General features: G+C 41.0%; 1 protein-coding gene across 5 annotated transcripts in view; it reads left to right on the top strand.

Annotated features, from left to right (window-relative positions):
• Positions 1-23001, top strand: part of SIL1 (SIL1 nucleotide exchange factor) — a 249957-nt gene that overhangs the window by 146409 nt on the left and 80547 nt on the right. For all 5 annotated transcript variants that reach the window (XM_061424675.1, XM_061424674.1, XM_061424677.1 and 2 more), the window contains exons 5-7: positions 1919-2018; positions 12393-12584; positions 18011-18132. In XM_061424675.1, the coding sequence (XP_061280659.1) occupies positions 1919-2018; positions 12393-12584; positions 18011-18132 (414 nt within the window). The remainder of the gene's footprint in view (positions 1-1918; positions 2019-12392; positions 12585-18010; positions 18133-23001) is intronic.

The raw sequence follows: 23001 nt of genomic DNA, 5'->3' as shown, positions 1-23001 counted from the left end.
CTATAATCAAAAAAGACACATGTACCCCAATGTTTATTGCAGCACTATTCACAATAGCTCAGACACAGAAGCAACCTAGATGTCTGTAGACGAATAGATAAAGAAGTTGTGATACTTATATACTATAGAATATTACTCAGCCATAAAAGGAACACATACAGTTCTAATGAGATGGAGGAACCTAGAACCTATTATACAGAGTGAAGTAAGTCGGAGAAAAACGTCATATGTTAATACATATAATGTGGAATCTAGAAAAATGGTACTGATGAACCTATTAGCAGGGCAGCAGTGGAGATGCAGACATTAGAGAACAGGCCTGTTGACACAGTGGGGGTTGCAGAGGTTGGGATGAATTGAGAGAGAGGCATTGAAATATATACATAACCACATGTAAAACAGATAGCCAGTGAGAATTTGCTGTATGATGCAGGGAGCTCAAACCTCGTGCTCTGTGACAACCTAGAGAGGTGGGATGGGGTGGGATGTGGGAGGGAGGTTCAGAGGGAGAGGACATAGTGTACCTATGGCTGGAAAAAACCAACGAAATATTACAAAGCAATTATTCTCCAATTAAAAATAAATAAATTTAAAAAGTTATAGCCCTAAATACTTCACACCCTCTTCAGAGTAAGGATCAAGGCAGTGGCATCCTCTTGCGGCTAGCAGTGGGTGATTCTCTGACAGGAGAGGTGTTGTCTGTCCTATTTGGTAGGACTGTGGTAATGATTTGAATGAAATACTAGTTTTAAAGGATTGACACAGAGCCTGACACATGGTTAAGTGCTCTGTAAATGGGAATTATTAACTAATATTATTTAGTTTAGGAGGATTGGAGTTTAAAGAAGTCAAGTGTTTTTCTGAGGGCTCTATAAGGGGTCCCTGAGATGAATCAAAGACAGACCCTCTCATGAGAGCTGAGGCTGGCTAGGATCTTGGGCCATAAGACTGAGGTACTCATCTCACCTGGAACAGAGAGAGTGGTCCACTAGCCCCTTCTTCCCCGATCTCTGCTGTATCTCCAGGGATACCTGGACCACCCTCTCCCCACACTGCCAGCCAGACAGTCTTGCCGGACAGTCTTGCCATGCACAGTCCACATTCCACACTTCCCTTTGTCTGTATGTATCACTGTTCCTTACCTCTGTTCACTGAACTGAAATGAGTGCTGGTGGCAAAACCTGCCTTCCACCCCGCTGCCCCACAAATGCCTTCTCTCCAGTCAAGATGAATTGTGGCTTGGATTAGCTCCAGGACTGTTTCTGAAGATACCACTCTAGTCTCTGCCAGCTTCCTGACATTATGTCCACCTTGGTTCCTTTCGTCCCTCTCCTTGGAGGCTGGCCTTGGTTTTAGTTCTTCATATCTCAAACCCATTCCTTTGTCAGGTTGACTCGTACTCCCTGCACATAGTCTGTGCTCAGGGGTTTGTCTTAAAGGTATGAATTTATTCAGCCTGTTTTTGTAAAGATAGATTGGCTTGTCAAATCAGGTTAGGCGCACACTTGGGCGGGAGAAGATTTTATATATACGGTACATGTTATGTCCTCTGTCTGTGCCCCATTGTCCCCCAGAAGGTCTTACTCTGGCACCTGCTGAGAGAGCAGCATTGCACAGACATTGCAGACTTGCTTCTGCCTGAGTAACTGGCAGAGAGCTCTCTGTCCACAGTGGGCTTCTGTCAGCCCCATGCCATTTTCTCCTCTTTTATGAAGCGACCCCATCTTTAGCTCTTTCCTCCTCTAGCTTCAAGGTGAGATCATCAAGGTTAGACTTCTGGCTGACCCATGGCAAAGGTGGGTAGTGTCCTGTGAGTTAGCCTGGCTTAGCTGGCCTTGGAGTGCCAGCCATCCAGAAGGGTGTTCTTTCTTGGGAAAGATGATACCCACCTCATGACTCTCAACTTCTCTTTGGACAGGCTGGACATCAACACCAATACCTATACATCTCAGGACCTCAAGAACGCACTGGCAAAATTCAAGGAGGGGGCAGAGATGGAAAATTCAAAGGAAGACCAGGTTGGTAATATTGCTTATAGTGAGTTCATACCATCCTGAAAAATGACATAAAAGGGAGTCAGTGTTTCCTAAAGCTTTAGCAATAAACATGGGTAATAATAACAATAATATTGCAAAATAATTTAAGGAAGCCAAATAAGTAACCTTTTGTGGACTCTTAATAAATTTCTGGGAGCATTTCTGTCATCGTTTCATTAGGATTCAGATTATACAATGGAAGTGAGAAATAGATTTAAGGGCCTAGATCTGATAGATAAGAGTGCCTGATGAACTGTGGAATGAGGTTCGTGACATTGTACAGGAGACAGGGATCAAGACCATCCCCATGGAAAAGAAATGCAAAAAAGCAAAATGGCTGTTTGGGGAGGCCTTACAAATAGCTGTGAAGAGAAGAGAAGTGAAAAGCAAAGGAGAAAAGGAAAGATATAAACATCTGAATGCAAAGTTCCAAAGAATAGCAAGAAGAGATAAGAAAGCCTTCTTCAGTGATCAGTTCAAAAAAATAGAGGGAAACAACAGAATGGGAAAGACTAGAGATCTCTTCAAGAAAATTAGAGATACCAAGGGAACATTTCATGCAAAGATGAGCTCGATAAAGGACAGAACTGGTATGGACCTAACAGAAGCAGAAGATATTAACAAGAGGTGGCAAGAATACACAGAAGAACTGTACAAAAAAGATCTTCATGACCCAGATAATCACGATGGTGTGATCACTGACCTAGAGCCAGACATCCTGGAATGTGAAGTCAAGTGGGCCTTAGAAAGCATCACTACGAACAAAGTTAGTGGAGGTGATAGAATTCCAGTTGAGCTATTCCAAATCCTGAAAGATGATGCTGTGAAAGTGCTGCACTCAATATGCCAGCAAATTTGGAAAACTCAGCAGTGGCCACAGGACTGGAAAAGGTCAGTTTTCATTCCAATCCCAAAGAAAGGCAATGCCAAAGAATACTCAAACTACCACACAATTGCACTCATCTCACACGCTAGTAAAGTAATGCTCAAAATTCTCCAAGCCAGGCTTCAGTAATACATGAACCGTGAACTTCCAGATGTTCAAGCTGGTTTTAGAAAAGGCAGAGGAACCAGAGATCAAATTGCCAACATCCACTGGATCATGGAAAAAGCAAGAGAGTTCCAGAAAAACATCTACTTCTGCTTTATTGACTATGCCAAAGCCTTTGACTGTGTGGATCACAATAAACTGTGGAAAATTCTGAAAGAGATGGGAATACCAGACCACCTGATCTGCCTCTTGAGAAATCTGTATGCAGTTCAGGAAGCAACAGTTAGAACTGGACATGGAACAACAGACTGGTTGCAAATAGGAAAAGGAGTACGTCAAGGCTGTATATTGTCACCCTGCTCATTTAACTTATATGCAGAGTACATCATGAGAAACGCTGGACTGGAAGAAACACAAGCTGGAATCAAGACAGCCGGGAGAAATATCAATAACCTCAGATATGCAGATGACACCACCCTTATGGCAGAAAGTGAAGAGGAACTCAAAAGCCTCTTGATGAAAGTGAAAGTGGAGAGTGAAAAGGTTGGCTTAAAGCTCAACATTCAGAAAACGAAGATCATGGCATCCGGTCCCATCACTTCATGGGAAATAGATGGGGAGACAGTGGAAACAGTGTCCGACTTTATTTTTCTGGGCTCCAAAATCACTGCAGATGGTGACTGCAGCCATGAAATTAAAAGACGCTTACTCCTTGGAAGGAAAGTTATGACCAACCTAGATAGCATATTCAAAAGCAGAGACATTACTTTGCCAACAAATGTTAGTCTCGTCAAGGCTATGGTTTTCCCTGTGGTCATGTATGGATGTGAGAGTTGGACTGTTAAGAAAGCTAAGCGCTGAAGAATTGATGCTTTTGAACTGTGGTGTTGGAGAAGACTGTTGAGAGTCCCTTGGACAGCAAGGAGATCCAACCAGTCCATTCTGAAGGAGATCAGCCCTGGGATTTCTTTGGAAGGAATGATGCTAAAGCTGAAACTCCAGTACTTTGGCCACCTCACACGAAGAGTTGACTCATTGGAAAAGACTCTGATGCTGGGAGGGATTGGGGGCAGGAGAAGCGGACGACAGAGGATGAGATGGCTGGATGGCATCACTGACTTGATGGACGTGAGTCTGAGTGAACTCCAGGAGTTGGTGATGGACAGGGAGGGCTGGCGTGCTGCGATTCTTGGGGTCGCAAAGAGTTGGACACGACTGAGTGACTGATCTGATCTGATTACATATTTGGGAAAACTGAAGCATGGAGCACAGATAGCCATACTCTGCATTACCACAAACATCAATTAGGGGAACAGAGATTAGAACTCACATCTCCTCACTTACACTTGAGTTAGACACAAGTTTAAAGGATGGGACCTAGACCAGGAAGGAAGAAGCCCAAGTCCTTGTCCTTTGAACACGTAGCAAACCTTTTCCAGACCTCAGATCCCTTAAATGTACAGTATGGGGCTGGGACAAGATGGCTGAGGTTTCTTCCAACTCTTAAATTTATGTACAAAGTATTAGGGAATGAGAAGGAGAAACAGGCAGAGTTGCAGCCCATTGGCTATGTCCCTAATGTCTGGTTCGTGGATCCTGACCTATCAGAACAAAGACTTATTCTTATATGGATCATGAGGTCATGTGATAGCCAGAGAATGTTAAAAATCAGTCCTTAACATTTCTGCTTGAGTCCTGTCCTTGAAAGAACTTCCTCCAGTGGCTGCCTTGCAGACCTTTTTATGTTCTCCCTCCTCCTCCTCCTCTTCACAATTCCCTCTGCTTTTCTTATCTCTGCTCTCATCCCAGAATTCTTGCAGTATCTTAGAGAGGCAACACCAGATTTTTGACAGTCTGTGTGTTAGTGAAGGAAGCTTTAGATCCTTCAGAACTAAGTATTTCTGAGACAGACGGACGTGTGTGTGTGTGTGTGTGAGAGAGAGAGAGAGAGAGAGAGAGAGAGAGAGAGAGGACCTCAGGAGGAAGTGTTAATGTACAAGCCAAGCCTCCGTGTTTTTACTCATCTTACCAAAGTTGTATCTCAATATGAAGAGTGCGCATGATAAGAGAAGGTGAGTAGCAGGATGGCAGCAGTAGTGGTGAAGGAAGGTGATGCGTAAAATTATATCCTACTGCAGGTGTGTATTAACTGCAGGGGTGGAGAGGTGTGAGGGAAAGCAAATCCCCTACCTGGTGAAGGTGAGGCCAGCAAAGGAGAAAAGGAGAGTAGTGCATTCCTAGGTGCCTGGAGCCGAGATCGGTATTCCTGTGTTAAGGGCTTGGGCTCATTCCCACTCATTCTCTCACCATGAGCTCCACATGGGGCAGATGGGAACATAAAAATCAGCCCTTGTTCCATGTTTTCTCTGTGGATGGAAGACCACCTGCACCCCTGTCTCTTCTCTTTACTCTCTTTAGTGGTATTCTTATCTCATAATTCAATTAGTATAGAAAAGTATGAATATTATAAAAATATTTTTTAAGTGTAAAAGCAAGAGATTATCTAAGTTTTCAGTTGCTATTTTTTGCAATTAAAAATAATTCTCTCTCTCTGCAAGAGACCCCAATAATGGCAGCAAAATGTGACACCCCTGTTCCATCTGATTGGTGTCAGCTGCCTCTTCTGACCTGTGCCTGCCACGCTCTTTCTTTACTTCTGTGGTGCTTAGGTTGTTAGTTTCTTCACCGAGGTACTGAATCCTGGGGTCCTTTTTTCACTTTCATTTGTATCCTTCCTGGACTGACTCAGCCACCTGCCAATGTACTGGGACTGGCAAATAAATCGACTTGAAGTAGGTTGGGGAGTTTCTTACATGTCTCCAGCTCCTGGCTGCAGATACCATCATACTTTTTATCAGTCTTTAAACAAAATCTTTACATGGTGATTTGCAAGTACAGGATGTGCTTTTACTATTTATAAGGACAATTCTGTGAGATATTGTCATATCTTACCAATTGAATGAATTTTTTTGGGGGGGGGGAAGGGCATCAATTCCATTATATCCATTGGTAACTTATTAGATTTAAGTGAATCAGTCCTTCCCAGAGTCTCTTGCTTTATGGAAAAGCTCTGTGTCACCCAACAGATTTGGGTCATTGTTTTTGAATCTGATCTCTCTATCCCCTTATTTGCTTGATGCTTTATGTTTTATCATGTCCACTGTTGTTCAGCTGTATCCTATAAATTGTTCCATTTAAAAATATGGCCATCTTAAACTTTAGAGTCTGGGCAAGATTAAATAGACTCATTTCTTCCTATTCTTCTTGTTGTTGTTTGTTGTTCAGTTGGTAAGTCATGTCTGACCCTTTGGACTACATTGTGTCAGACTTCCCTGTCCTTCACTATCTCCTGGAGTTAGCTCAGACTCATGCCCATTGAGTTGGTGATGCCATCAAGCCATCTCATCCTTTGTTGCCCCCTTCTCCTCCTGGCCTCAATCTTTCCCAGTATTAGGGTCTTTTCCAATGAGTCAGTCCTTCACATCAGATGGCCAAACTATTGTAGCTTCATCTTCAGCATCAGTCCTTCCAATGAATATTCATTCAGGATTGATTTCCTTTAGGATTGACTGGTTTGGTCTCCTTGCTGTCCAAGGGACTCTAAAGAGTCTCCCTCCAGCACCGCAGTTCAAAAGCGTCAATTCTTCGGCACTCAGCCTTCTTAATGGTCCAACTCTCACATCCATACCTGACTATTGGAAAAACCATAGCTTTGACTAGACGGACCTTTGTCGGCGAAGTGATGTTTCTACTTTTAACAGGCTGTCTAGGTTGGTCATAGCCTTTCTTCCAAGGAGCAGATTCTTTTAATTTCATGACTGCAGTCACCATCTGCAGTGATTTTGGAGCCCAAGAAAATAAAGTCTGTGACTGTTTCCATTGTTTCTCCAACTGTTTTCCATGAAGTGATGGAACCGGATGCCGTAAACCTCTTTTTTTGAATGCTGAGTTTTAAGCCAGCTTTTTCACTTTCCTCTTTTACCTTCATCAAGAGGCTCTTTAGTTCCTCTTCGCTTTCTGCCATTAAGGTGATGTCATCTGCATATCTGAGATTATTGATATTTCTCCCAGCAATCTTGATTCTAGCTTGAGCTTCATCCAGCCTGGCATTTTGCATGATATACTTTGCATGTAAGTTAAATAAGCAAGGGGACAATATACAGCCTTGATGTACTCCTTTCCCAGTTCAATGAGTTCGTTGTTCATGACCAATTCTAACTGTTGCTTCTTCACTGGCATACAGGTTTCTCAAGAGGCAGGTACGGTGGTCTGGTATTCCCATCTCTTGAAGAATTTTCCACAGTTTGTTGTGATCCACACAGCCAAAGGCTTTCATAATATTAAAAGCAAATATAAAAATATGATAAAAGTGAGAAGAAGAAGGTGGATTAGACAGGGACCTTGGAATTTGAGGGATGACATGGGAGTGAGTTTCTTGCCTTTCTTCTTGCTCTCTAAATATCCCAAAGTGGATATTGGAGAAGCCTATATCATGGAAATGCCAACAGGTACAGATAGAAAAAAGGCCCTAAGAAAGTCTTGCTCTCTATAAGAAAGAACCAGGAATAGGGCAGCCTAATAAAAATATTTTTCACAATACCTATTCTCTTTTAGCCAAAGACCATGGAAATCTCTCCACCTCCCTTAGTGCCAGTGGAAGTTAAATGTAGAATTTGGATTTCCACCTCCAGTTTGTGTGGTAGAGCAAAGCTATACTCTTACCTTCACCAGAGTGGTGTCAGCAGAAGCTGAGTGGGGAGCCTGAACTTGCTCCCCCTCTGGTGGCAGTAGATGGTGTGAGGCAGTGCTCTCCTATCTCAGCCAACATGATGTTGAGCAGAGAGCTTGAATTTCTACGTTCTCCTCAGTGAAAGATGAGTATTCTCTTCTTCTCCCACTGCTGTGGTACCAGCAGAGTCCATGTGTGGAGCCTGATTTTCACCCCTCACGGGGGTGTAGCAGTCTGCTTTTTTCTGTTGGGGTGGTGTCAGCAGAGACCAAGAAGGGAACCTGAATGTCTGTCCCCTGCTGACAGCATCAAGGTAGTTTTCCACTTGCTTTAGCTGCAGCGATGCCAGAGGGTGCGGTCAGTGGAGAGTCTATACTTCTAACCTCCATCTGGAGGGAACAAGGCAGTGTAAATCAGCATTCTGCTTTCCACTCTAGGGTAGTGTTAATGGGGATAAATGAGGAACCTGAACTTCTACCCCTAGATCAGCAGTGATAAGACAGTGCTTTAGTTACCCCACCAGGGTGCTATCAGTAGAGGTCAAGGAATGACTTCCGCTCCCAGTGTTGAGTGTGCAGCAGGGACAAATGATGTTCTTCCTTCTCCTTACTAGAGAGTGGTAGTAGGATTTTGGAAGGAAGGAAGATGGAGAAAGGAATTTTGCAAATGAAGTTCTAGGAATGCTCCTTAGTGATCCACAAGAGAAACAGACCAGACGTAACAGCAGATTTAAGGATGGAAGTACAGTGTGGAATACTGCCCAGGATTTCAGATTAGCTTTGGGGGGCACACAGAGCAAGGAGACCAAAATAACACTGCAGATTCTCTGAAAACTAAATTGGCTTGGGTTCACAACCTCACAAGAAGACGAGAACCAAGATAGTAAACTTAAACAGTGTGACTGCCTACTGAAAAGGAAGATTCAGTAGAATTCAGAATCTTATAATACTCAAAATGCCCAGGTTACCTAAATTGTATCTCACGATACCAAGAACCAGGAAAATAAAAACTTGACTTAAGAAAGACAGTTAACTGATGCCAGCAGTGATATGACCCGTAAGTTGGTATTATCTAATAAGAATTTTAAAGCAGTTATCATAAAAATGCTTCAAGCAATTATGTGTAGTCCTGAAATGATAACCTCAGCAAAGAAATAGAAGATATAAAGAACAAAATGGCATTTTAGAGCTGAAAATAGGGAAAAAATCACTGCATAGGCTTAATAGTAAAATAGAGATGAGAGAGAACAGAATCAGTGGATTTAAAGGCAGATAAAAGTTAATCTAAATAACAGAAAATAGATTGAAAAAAATAAATAGTGAGTTAAGGACCTGTAGGACTGACTGTAACAGAAAATCCAAGATTTGTGTAACAGAGTCTCAGAAGGAGAGGAGAAATAATATGGGTCTGAGAAAATAGTCAAAGAAATAGAGATGAAAAACTCTCCCAATTGGTGAAAGTCATAAACCTACAGGTTCATGAAGCTTAGTGAATTCTAAATTGGATAAATTCAAAGAAATCAACACCATGATGCATCACAGTCAACCTGAAAACAAAGGACAGAAAAATAATTTGAAAGCAACAAGGTAGAAACCACATACTAGCAATAGGGAATAATGTTTGAATGATAACATCTTTTTCATCTGAGATCACAGAGGTCAAAAATACGTGGTGTATTTTTCAAATGGTGAAAAAGTGAACTGTTCACTCAGAATTCTATAGCCAGTGACAATACCCTTCAGGAGTGGAAGGGAGGAAATCATGACACTCTCACACAGAAGAAAGTTAAAAGAATTTATCACCAGCAGACCTACCTAAAAGAATAACTGAAGAATGTTCTTCAAATAGAAGGGAAATAATCACAGAAGAAAACATGGACCATTGGGAAGAAAGAGCTGTGAAGTGCATAAAAGTAAAGGAAAATATAATAGATTACCCTTTTCTCAAATTTTTAAAATTATGTTTGATAGTTGCAGCAAAAATTATGACATCATCTTTAATTCCATATATGTTTAATATATAGTTGAACTGCCAAAGTTACTGCTTTCTTTTTCTTTGCTGTGCTTTCAACTTTGTTGTCAGTTTTATCTTTTCATTATCCATTTTTATGAAATGTTTCATGGTTTTATCCCGAGGAAGCCATACTACCACACACTTGACATCTGTATATGAATTGAATAATGGGGGCACAGTGGCCATTCACTGACACATTTTGAAATAAATTATGTGATCAGCAACTGTTCATGATTGGAATTTATATAATTTACATAGTGATTTATGAACTGAAGAGCTAGCAGCAAATTTGGTACTTAATGCAGTTAAATATATGATGGCAACTGAAATTTGAGTCATGTTGGGAGACTAGTATTATGTAAACTGTGGTATTCGAAAGTGGTACATATGAGATCTGTACAAAGCAAGGGCTGTCTGATAAAAGACTTGCATCTATCTAGAATATGTAAAGAACACTCAAGACTCAACAGTAAAAACCAACAACCAGTTTGAAAATGGGAAGAGGACCTGAACAAACATTTCACAAAGAGAATATGTGGATAGCAAATAATCATATGAAAAAAATCTAATGTCATCAGCTGTTACAGATATGCAAATTAAATCCACCACAAGGTATCACTATACATCTATTAGAATGCCTAAAATAAAAATGATAATACTAAATACTATTGAAGATGTGGAGAAACTGGGTCTTTCATTGGTGGGAATATAAAATGGTGCAGCTACTCTGGAAAATACCCAGTAGTTACACTCTTGGGCATTTATCCCAGAGAAAGAAGAACTTAGGTTTATTTTTAAGAAAATCTTTATACAAATGTTTATGCAGTTTTATTCATAATACTCCAAACCTGGAAACAGACATTCTTCAACAGGTAAATGGTTAAATCGTAACATCTGTACAATGGAATACTATTCAACATTAAAAATAAATGAACCATTGATATTTACAGTAAATTGGATAATGAGTTAATGCATCTCAAGTGCATTAAGTTCAGTAAAAAGGCAGTCTCAAAAAGTTACAGACTTTATTTGTATAACAGTCTCCAAATGCTGGAATTATAGAGATGGAGAGCAAATTAATGTTGCCCAGGCACAGGGATAAGAGAGAAGGGATGAGAGGATAAAGTGCAGATATAGAGGAGCACTGTAGAGTCATTTGATGGTGATGGAACAGCTCTGTAACTTGATTTTCTGGTGGCTACATGAATCTTTATAGATAACACTGTCTAGAATGACACACACACATGCATGCTAATGTGTACATGTAAAAGCTGGTGGAATCAGAATAAGACTTGTAGTCTAGTTAATAGTATTGTACCTATGTCACTTTTTTGGTTTTGACATTGTATTGTTACATAAAATGTTACCATTGGAGGAAGCTGAATGAAGGGCATATAGTACTCTCTACTATTTTTGTAATTTCCTTTGAGTAGTAATAATTGCAAAATTAAAAATTTTGTTAAAGGCCTTTCCGGGAGCCAGGCATGCAGGCATGAGGCAAAAATAACTAGTTTCTTATCCTGCTCACTTGTCTGTCAACCCTCAGCTTTCCTTGACCTCTTTACATGACCTTTGGTGGCCACCAGAGTCCTCTAGCAGGGTGGAAGGAGAGCATTTCACTGTTTTAGCCTAAAAGAGAAGAATATAGCATCCCATAGATGTGATTGCCCTGCTAGGAATGGTCTTTTTTAAGAGAGACTGATTCATTTCTTTGGTTGATGTTCAATGGAGTGCTTGTCACTGGGGAGAAAACCCATAGGTAATAGATGAGCAATTTGGAGCTGACAGCTGCTCATCATCCTGCTTTTTTATAAATATTCGTGCCTTTTAATTATTCTCAGAAGATGGAGACATAAGCCACTGTGACCTTTCAGACTCTCTCTATAAGTACTATCCTCTGAAATTGGGAAGAAAACAGAAAGTGTCACATGTATAAAATATCTAATAAAAGTCTTTTATTCACCTCCAACATAACTTCATTTTAAAGATCTTTATATGTGTGTGGGGTGGAGAGGGACTGAGCAAAAATTGTTTGAGACTTGAGCATAGTACATACAGTAATTTAGCCACTTCAGACAGTTGAACAAATTGTACACCTGTAGTTAGATTGACAGTAATGACAGAGATTTAATTTTCATCAGCAAATTGCTCCCACTCTGACAGCTCTTTACCGACAGTTTCCTGTATCTGGGTTTCCCTAAAATGTTGCTGGATGGGTAGGGTAAAGCAAAAGATATTCTTTAATTATAGAAGAAAGAGAACCAAGGTATGGATTATTACACCTTAGATCTTGGCTTTTCCATGTGAGATTAGGGGTTGAAGGTGAGCTGAAATTGTTTACCCTGACCTCAGTGATTACAAGGAGACTTTTCATTCTTCCTGAGCATTGGAAGGCTGGCTGAGATAAGTGGACCTTGGAAAATCTTGAGTGAGTTCTTGTGGCAGAGGGCTATATGTGTAGATTCTGAGGGCTTTCTCTCTGGGCATCCTGGAAAGTACAGATTAAAGAAGGTTGTGCCCTGGAGCAGCAGTTCTTTGAGGATGGGCATCCATGGCAGACCACAGGCTGATTGGGCAGATGTCTATAGTTGATGATTAATCATCTCTTTGCTACCCTTCTTAGGAAAGGCAGGCCAAAGTTAAGCGGCTCTTCCGTCCCATTGAGGAGCTGAAGAAGGACTTTGAGGAGCTGAATGTTGTCATTGAGACAGACATGCAGATCATGGTACGATTGATCAACAAGTTCAATAGTTCCAGCTCCAGCCTGGAAGAGAAGATTGCTGCACTGTTTGATCTCGAATATTATGTCCATCAGGTATTGTATTTCATTGTCCACTGGTCTCACTTTTAACTAACACCTCCAAAAATAAACCCCTCTGCCCAAGGCCCTAAGAAAATATTGTCATCATCTTTACTTCTCTCTCAAGTCATAGAGGATTTTTAATCTAGGCCATTATGTGTTGTATAAGATACTTTCTTAGAGACTAGAGCCAAGTTCTATTTCATTCGGAGTGCTACTTCTTTTAATTTTTCAACACTGAGGACACAGCAGAGGTAAAATAGACGGGATACTTGTTCCATGTAGCTTATAGTCTGGAAGAGGGTGCAATTAAATAGTGAACAATTGAATAATGAACCAATTAACAGTTTAATAATGAGATAATTTAAGATTATGATAAGGATGAGTGTATAATGGGGGAACTTAGTCTAGTCAGGGGTACTGGGGAAGGCTTCTCTGAGATTGTGACATTTAGGCTAAGCATTAAATGATGATTAGAGGTTGAGTAGACAGAGAGGGGAGATTAGAGCTTGGGGTGGCAAACTCTGGCCCACTTTTGTGAACAAAGTTTTACTGGAACACAGTCACATCTCTCTGTGTATGTATTGTTTTATTGTCTTGACTATTTTAATATTGCAGTGGCAGAGTTGAGTGGTTGTGACGTGAACCATTATGGATCATGAAACCAAAAATATTTACTATCAGGCCCTTTAGGAAAAGTGTGCCCCATTGTATTGGAGTGTTTCAGGCAGAGGAAACAGCTTGTAGAAAAATTCTGAGTCAGAGAAGAGGTTGGTGAGATCAAGGACCTGGTAGAGACTGGAGTGACTGGAGCACAGAGACCAGTGGGTGAGTGGCATAGATAAAGTGGAAAGGTTAGGGGATGAGACAGGTGGGCTTGAGAAAATCATGCTTTTTGTAATTTTATCCTTGATCCTAAGAACCATTGGAGAGTTTGGAGCAGGGAAATAACTGATCTGATTTGTGCCATAATTATAACAGTTAATGTTTATTGAGCATTATCATGTACTCGGCATATAGTCAAGTGCCTTGTACACATTAATTCATTGACTTCCATATCTGCCTTTGGAGTAGGCACTGCTGTTAATCCCATTTTGTAACTGAGGCAAATAAAGCACAGGCCACATTTGTGATTGCCCAAAGTCACCCAGTTAGTGTAGAGCTGGGATTAGCAACAAGGTCTGTGTGACCCTAAACTCTGTGCTCTTAGTGTTTTGGATACTCTGACTCTCAACGGGGTACTGGTACCACCTGAATGAAGCCTAAGAGAGAATAGATGGATCTAAGCAGAAGGAACCAAGAGAAGTCATTCACTTATTGAATGAATTAATTTATTGCATGCCTGTTAAGTTCCAGGCACTGTTCCAGGCACTTAAAATACATTTGTGAATGGAATTGGAGCTTACCTTCTAGAAGAGGCAGATAGACAATAAACATACCTAACAAGTAAATTATAAATAATATGTTTGAAGGAGATAGATACTACTGAAAAATAAAAAAATAGAGCAGGATAAGGATTGGCAGTGTTGGGAAGGAAGGTCTCAGTTAGGAGCAACAGCAGGTACCATAGCCCTAAGGTGGGAGCATGTCTAGTGTGTTTGGGGAACAACTATGTGGCAGGAGCTGAGAGAAGTAGATGAAGCGCAGAGAGAGAATGGGAGGGAGATCATGGAGCACTTTGTGGGCCATAGAAAAGAATGGAATTGGACAGAGTTAGAAGAATGTTGCAGAAGCATTTGATCTGACTTTCTTTTAAAGAAAGTCTGGCTGCTGTGTTGAGAGTTAGACTGTAGACTGAGGGCATGGGTAGAGGCAGAAAAACCAGATAGGAGGCTGTTGGAGTAATCCAGACTAGGGGCGATGGTGGCCTGGGAGGGCTGTGTAATCATCATCAAAGGCTTGCTTGAGATCTTCATCAAGATACAGATCTTCAGCGTCCTCCCACACATGACAGCATCCTTGTTCTCTATAAACTAAGCTAAAAGACATTCTTTAGGATTTTGCCAGCCTTTGTGTTGAGAGAGGATGAGTGTGTACTGTATCTGCAGGAATTATGGGATGGCCTCTTCATCTCTCTCTGCTCATAATTCTTTCTCAGGCCTCAAATAGCAGGTCTGTGATCCTTTTAGAGAAGAAAATGGACCTGGGTTCTCTTTTCTCTTTCCAGTCTTTCTCTCCAGGGTAAAAAAACAAAAAGTCCAACAGCTTTTCTGTTACAGATATTTAAAGGAATAAGGATCCTAGGAGTTATTGGCCAACTCAGTCCTGCTCTGATGTTGACAGCTTTTATTTTTTCTCATCTTAACATACTTCGATGGGTCTTTAGGTGTCAGGTTTCTGTAGGCTCTTCTTTTAGCTGCAGCGTGAAAGGCCAAAATGACCTTTTATGAGAGCTTATCTTATCCAGAGGAGGTTGAGTACAGAGAAGGGTAGCAGGGCCCGAATAAATTTTATTTCCCTTGCAGGTTCTTTGGTCATCCAGCAGTATTATCACTAGGGTGACATCCCATTGTGCTTTCATGGGTCACTAAGAGGGATTAACAATTTCTTGGACATCACCAAACTTATCCTATTTATCAGTCCAGAAACTAGTCCCCTGGTGGTGACCAAACTTGATCTGTTGGCAGAAGAGTCTTAAGTATTCTAGATCATTGGTCTTTCAAGTGGAAATACAGATAAGGTGGTGGGCTGGTATGTCAGGCTTCCATGCAGTAGAGTTAAGTTGTTATTTCACAGGGGTATTGAAGAAGACATAGCTTGGCCTCAAGTTCCAGTTGTGGTGGGCAGTTAGGGTGATGTAGTGCTAGATTTGAGGGAGATAGGACTCTTCTTACAGGAAACTTACTTAGTCCACTTTTATTCTAGACTGCTGATTGGATGTTTTGAGGAGTCATGGGCTTCAAGGACCCAAACTGGCTCTGCCCAAGGATTTTCTCACAGCCATGTTTGAACTATTAAACAAGATTTGTGAAAAGCAAAATCATGTGTGTGGAAACAGCATGTGAATTATTTATAAGGAGCAGCCACTGCCTGCCCCATTCACCCTGTGGCAGTGTATTTGCCTTCCCTCACGTGACTCCTCAATTATTTACCATCATTTCTCCCTTTCTTTATTTTCTGTGTTCTCTCATTGTCTTGTCAGTTTTCTGTTTCTCTTTTCCTCCTGAGTGTTGGCACAGTTCCCTACTGCCTCCTTCATTATGCACTCCTTCCTTCTACCTTGAACTCCTTTCTTTCTGTCCCACCCAGTCCTGAGAGCAGCCTGGGAAAAGTTCTGGCCCCAGACCCTGGCCCTGGTCATGCCTTCTGCTGTGTGATACTGGGCAGGGCCCAAATTTTGGAGCTTGTGTGTACAGTAAGCAGAGTGACTCTTTCCTACTTTATCTCCCATAAAATAACAAATGAGAAAACATCTTGAAAAGGCTGAAGAGCTTATGTAAATGTCAGCCTTTATAATACCCTGGTTTATCTTTATAGTAGTGAAGATAAACTGAATCTATAATAGAACCTCTGTGACTCTGGGCTGCATTGGTTTGCTCTGCTAGGAACTCATACCAACCTTGATAAGTAGCCATCTCAGGCATGGAATTACAGGGCTTTCTGAGCCAGGGTTTTGTATTTGGAAAACCTGGAAGAAGGAAGACCAAAGGAGAAGGTAGTGAATTCTTAGATTTTAAAATCAGAGTATGTAAGGAAGGAAAACTCAGTATTTATTTGTGCTTATGTCACAAAGCACTCAGCTCTGAGTCTCCCTAGTTCGCTAGGCTATGGTCCAATAATCATTCCCCTTCACAAGGACAGATTAGGGCAGACAAATGACAACCCTGGCCTGGGGCCCTTATGACAGAGCAGACTCCATGCTTTCTTCATGGCCCTGGATTGGCCATCTTTTTAGGTCTGTGGTACAAGAAACCCATTCATTTTATTGGCACGGATAGCCCAGACTGCCTTTTTTACTCACAGTGGAGTTTATTTCAGTGACCTTTTTTTGATCAAATTTATTCATTGATTGGACTTCCCTGTGGTGGCTCAGATGGTAAAGCCTACAACGTGGGAGACCTGGGTTCAATCCCTGGGTCTGGAAGATCCCCTGGAGGAGGAAATGGCAACCCACTCCAGTATGCTTGTCTGGAAAATCCCATGATGGAGGAGCCTGGTAGTCTACAGTCCATAGTGTTGCAAAGAGTTGGACACAACTGAACAACTTCACTTTCTTTTCATTCATTGACTTAATAACTGTGTATTGAATGCTTAGCTATATGCTTAGATTATTGTAATCCTTGGACCTGTACCAGTGGACAGAAAGACAGAAATCCCCTGCTCTTGTGTTTGAGAAGAATGATCTTCTAAGGGGTTAAAAACAGGCTAGGCCTACCCCAAAAGATAGGCATAGTCAAATACAGCCCTTCAAACTGGATTTCTCTGGTAGAGCCATCTTCCAGTTTGAAAGAATAGAGTCAGGTAAGAAAGGGCTTAGTGGAATATGGAGGAGAAAGGTGGGTAGTAGTCCCATTGGTGTTAGGCTTCCTGCCTCTTCCTGATGATTTGTAGAGTGGGATGAGCATGTAGACAAGAGGCAGCTTTTGTACCAACAAAGATATTTCCAAGGGAGACTGTAGCTGCTGCATAGGGAAAAAAGGATCCAGTGACCTTTCTGAAGAAGTTGAGTCTTCTTCCAGGATGCAAGTGAAGCTTGGGAAACAAGAGTCTGAATTTTGGGGCTTTGGACCTTAAGTATAGCCTAGACCAGTGTGGCCCAATAGAACTTTATGGGATTATGGAAATGTTCTACACTGTCCAGTAATAGCCACTAGTGAGTTAGCAAGGCCAAGGCTAAAGCTTTTGAGAGAGACTTTTATGCAGATTTATCACAAAGTGTCCTCAGATTCATTCAACCTTAGATTATAAAGTGGGTAAGTGGAAAGAGAAGCATACTATTGTTATTCTTCTTCTAGCATTTTTCCAGCCCTCCACCTGCAACAGAGTTCCTTTTATGGTCCCTGATTTCTAATTAAAAAGCAGCATTTTAAAGTGTCTGCTGCCTCCACTGCCCCCACTGAGGCTGGACATCACCAAGAAGCATAGTGTCATTTAATAGTGCCGATGACACCAGATCTTGGTGTTAACAGCTTGTACATTATGAGTAAGCTTGTGACTCATTATGGTAGTAGAATTTTCTAGGACATGTTTGGCATAAGCAATTACTAGGTGACATTTTTGCCAGTTCTCACGCAGGTACTCATAAATCATGGTAGATGAATTGGGAATTCTCAAATGTAAGATTGTTTCAAAATTTAGTTGGTTCTTACAGACCCTTTCCTAATTAGTCAAAAAGGCCACCAATACATTTTACTTAATTTTTTTAGTTTGTTCTTGAATAGTTAACAAAAGAAATTCTTACCTTGATGTCTATACTATACTAAGCAGTGCCTCTGTTCCAGATGGATAATGCACAGGACCTGCTTTCCTTTGGTGGCCTTCAGGTGGTGATCAACGGGCTCAACAGTACAGAACCCCTGGTGAAGGAGTATGCGGCATTTGTGCTGGGGGCTGCCTTTTCCAGGTGAGCAGCATGGATGGTCGTCACATTGGCCAGGATCCTTTGGACCCTTCAAGTGAAGTCTAGCTTTACTCTTGGCCTGATTGGCCTGGAGGAAGGATAGGTTTGAACTCATGCACATCTCTATCCACAGCTTAGTGTAATCTCATTGAAACTAGAGTAAGAATTTGATTCTGCCTTTATTCTAACTAGATAAGAATTTTTACCCTTGTTGTCACCATCGGTGACTCTCTCTTCCCCCTCATCTTATATGTATGGACATTTCATAACATATTTTAGGTCACATTCTCTGTTTTAGTCAAAGCTAATTAGAAGTTACACAACCATAAGTAGCTGAGAGGACGGGGAGTGAACTCCAAGAGTTGATCGTTTTAGCAGAGAAGCTTCATCTGGTGATGAATAAATAATGAACCTGACCAAGGAGGGCCTTCTTGGGGGAGATTTGCCTTCCTGTAGTTGCCTGAAACCAGTCAACGTGCCACCAGGTTATCACACTCTCTGGGTTGAGAGTTGTTTAAATTTCAGTTAGTCTGGCTTATGCTCGAAGACTGATCAGGTGAGAGGAATGAGCATCTCCAAAGGGTAGATGCAGAAAGAGATAGGAGCACCATATCATTATACTCGCCCTAAAAAAGTCAAAATGTCTTCAAGCTGCAGTTGTTCCATTTTTGAAAGTCTGTTCCTAGGACCATTTGTTCTTCTACAACAGGAACCATTATTCAAATTCTTGCTGTCGGGACATGTGTGGTGCCTATTAAGGGTTACCTTGCTTGCTTGCCAGGATTGTGATAATGTAGAAGGGCTCTTTTGAACATTATCATTGGACTCTTTGTTTTGAAAAGATTTCCTTTGCCTTTCATCTACGATTATCTTTGGTTAATCAGAATCTCAGTCTGATACTCTCTAATTCTAAAAGACTTAGCTATCTTTTCTTAGTAAATTGAGAGGCAAAGTTAGGAAAGCCAGAATTGTTGCAGGTGAGAGGCTGGGAGCACTGCAGGCCTTTGTTTCCCTTCTTGCTTACCTGACCCATCTTTAAGCCCTGCTTGTCTTGTGGACTCCAGAGCATACCTCTCTTGCTGTTGTTGACCAGAGCCATGCAGGGAAATCACTGCCTGTGCATTTACTGGAAAGGTGAAGAATCTATAAATTTGTCATTGACAGCTGTGATTTCAGCCCTGCACAAGTTAAGATCTTTATCCTCATTAGACTTTAGAGGCTTGAGAACTTACTGAAGTTCACTTTTTGTTTCTCAAGCTATAAAATAATTGGTTCAAACATTATTAACCTCTTTTCCAGACCCTTTTTGGAAATCTTCTCTGTACTCTGAATGTGAACAGATGATTCTGTGTGTACTTTGCCATTGCTTCTGGAAACACATTTCGTGGGAGAAAAGAAACGTCTTGATGTCACACCTTGGTTTAGGGGAGCTAAGCGACTTGAGAAGCTTGCTTTGGGACTGCTTAGCAGGCTATAACTCATATGGAGGCTGTGCCAATGTGTGGTGTTATTAAGACTTTTCCATGATTGTATTAGTGTAAGACTGTGTTAACATTTATGTGGTATCACTAAAATTTAAATAGAGATAAATATAAAATATTGCAATTTAGTGTTTTGATGGCAAGAAAACTGCCGTATTCAAAATGTTCTAGCTGGGATTTTGATGGCTCACTGGAGGGCAGTTACAGTGACAGCATGGTATGGCGCCAGAGCATTTGGAAGCCAACAGCAGGCTTCTGAACACCATGAAAATGTAAGTGTTTTATGCAAAGAGGAACTTGATGGAAGGTAAGAATATTTCCATGCAGAGGTAGGATTCAGTGGTCTAGTCTGATATTCATTATTTATTCCTGGTGTCCTAAGTATTGGTTCTGCAGCTTCCTACCTGCCCTCAGCCTGCAGGTGAGCACACACGTGGCACCCATGTATGCACACCTGCAGACACAAAGTGATTGGATCAGCTCTTTCTTTGTCAAGAGGGCTTTCAAGAGGTCGTGAGCATGTTGAAATCATGGAGTCTCATGGTTTGGGAATCTTATTTAGAGATCATTCCTTCCAGTTTTCTGCTGATGAGCAAAAACATAGCTCACTCCGTCCAGATGTTTGTTTGCAAGAACTAGGTAGACCACTGGTACATACAGTCAGAAAATCTAGGTTCAAGTCCAGTTTCTGTCATTTCCTGGCTGTTTACTTGTAGGCAAGTGATTTCACTTTTCTAAGCCTCACCTTTTTCATTTGTTATCTAGAAACAATCATAGGTTTCCTTTAAGACTGAATGAATATGGAAGAACATAATATCCAATAAATCCTGTGAAATGCTTATAAAACACCTATCAGTGACATGGGGTATAACATTGTGTTCATTGTGTGTCCTTTTTACTTTGCGTTTTCACTGTAACTCAGAGTTAAAGTGTTTCTTTTGTTTTGCATTGAAGACAAATGCAAACCTTTGTCTTCCTCATTTTCTCTTCTATTAAATGCCTACCTTCTACCACATGTATCTCTTGGTGTCAGTCTTGCTGCTTCATGAGGGTATTTATTTGCCTGCCTGGGTTAATTACTTCATAAGACCTCCACAGACATTTCCGTAGTGGGAAGTGGTTATTCCAAGATCAAGAAGAAAGAATTTACATAAACATAATTGATGTGGCCACTCGGTGTTACATGGCCACTGAAACAGTTTGTTCCCTTATTTAAATATTATTCACACTTATGATGGGTCACACACATTCATTTTCAGCTGCCAGTGTTTTTGTTGGCCCATGTGCAGGCAGGTCAGGCTCTTGCATAAAATGATATGTAGAAATAGGAAGGTAGGAGTCTGATGTCTTTGGCATCTTTATCTTTCCTTACCTCCCTTTCCTTCCTCCTTCCCTTCCTCCTTTCTTCAAGTCACATATTTTCAGTGGTCTTTCTATGACCTGCTTTCATCTTATGATGGCACCTCTCTCAGTCACTTTTGGTGTCCACTGTCCATGAGTTCTTTTATGCATATGTATGAATTATTCAATTATATCGGCTTGTAAAAGCTCACTATATGCAGTCCTTTTTCATGAACTTATGCATAGTGTAAAAAGGGAGGTATGTGTGCTGTCAGCCATAGTGCAATTATGTTCTCTTGTGATGGATCCCTGGAATAGGATTACACTCTACCCTATCTTTGATGTCTTCATTGGACCCTCCTTAGGAAATACTGGGTTACATACATCTCTCTGTAAAATGAATGTTCACCCCACTGCTGACCTTCACCCTCTCACCCTATGCTTTGTTGGTTCTCTAATTTTCCTAGTTATACTCTTCCCATGGATATTTTACTAATTAATTTTAACCATTTGGCCAGTGTCAAATCTTTGTGTCCCATTTCCATTTGTTGGCCTCCAATTTTCAAATTTCTTTCCTGCTATCCTTGAATTTCAGTGCTTATCTGTATCGTCTCTGTCTTGCCTGACTTTTGTGGCTTTTTGGGGGATCATTTCCATTGACCTCTACTTTTACTGCTGTCATCCACTAGGTATCTTGAAATTCATTTCCCTCCCCTCTCCAGCATTTTGTGCTGTCTGCCCACTTCCATCATCTCTTCACATTTTCATCTCTCCTCTTAAATATGGTTCTTACCCTTGTCATGACCTCCATCCTCTTCACATCCTCCTTTTCTCCCCCTCACCATTCTTCTTCTTCACTGTCTTGCCACTCTCTAGGCTCCCTCCTTTTAGCCTGCAAATGTTCGATTACGTAGCCACTGTCCCCTGCCAGCCTTCCCTTCCAAACTTCTTGAAAGATTAGACAGTTAGGGATCCAATAAGTGCACATGAGATACAATCGCTGAAATGGTTCAAGAGTATTTTGTCTTTATTGACATCTCCATTAACATTCAACAATGTCAACCACTACTTTCCTTTGGAAACTTTACTTCTCAGCTGCCATGTGATTGTAGTAGTCCCTTAGTTCTTGGATGTCTGTAATTAATTACTCCATCTATTTTCTTCTTATGGCAACATTATCTTTTCAATATCTCCTGACTACAGCCATTTACCAAAATTTTCATGGCCTTGTCACTATTGTCTCTTCATTTTCTCTCCCAATGGTCCCACCTTTTCCTGTGGTTTCATATTCTACCTCATTGTGGATAACTCCAGTGTCTAAGCCAGCTTTTCTTCTCAGGTCCTTTCCTCCATTTCTATCAGACTGTGTCATTGCACATCAAACTGAAAGAGAAGAAAATGGAATTCATTTTTGTCTATCTCAAAAGCTAGGCTTTTCTTCCCACTTCTCTATTTATCTGTTCTTGGCCTTATGATTGTCTTTGTTACCAAAGCTTAAAACTTTGGAGTGATATTTGAGTCTTGTTTCTTTCTAGTTATTTACCTAGTCACTGAGTCCTGTGGATTTTTATTTTCACAATTATTGTCTACTAAACAATGATTTCATTTTTATAAATCTGTTTTAACGAACCTTGATATTGTGAGGGCAGCAACATGTTTAGGGAGGGGACTCCCTCTCTCAGTGCTAGGAAATGAGCCCTGAATAGTTTAAATCAGGCATGGCAATCCCATTTTCTCTGGATGTAGATTGATTTAGAGGTAAGCATTTGACCCAGTTCTGGACAATGAGACATAAAGAGATGTTTGCTGGAAAAGCTTCTGGGAAGGATTTTGTTCTCTTATAAAGATGTTCAAACATGTTTTAGAAAAGGCATAGGAACCAGAGATCAAATTGCCAACATCTGCTGGATCATCGAAAAAGCAAGAGAGTTCCAGAAAAACATCTATTTCTGCTTTATTGACTATGCCAAAGGCTTTGACTGTGTGGATCACAATGAACTGGAAAATTCTGAAAGAGATGGGAATACCAGACCACCTGATCTGCCTCTTG

Source organism: Bos javanicus, chromosome 7, assembly GCF_032452875.1.
Source record: "Bos javanicus breed banteng chromosome 7, ARS-OSU_banteng_1.0, whole genome shotgun sequence".
In the NCBI taxonomy this organism is placed as follows: Eukaryota; Metazoa; Chordata; class Mammalia; order Artiodactyla; family Bovidae; genus Bos; species Bos javanicus.
The sequence above is the reverse complement of the archived record's forward strand: the minus strand, read 5'-3'. Positions and strand labels throughout refer to the sequence as shown.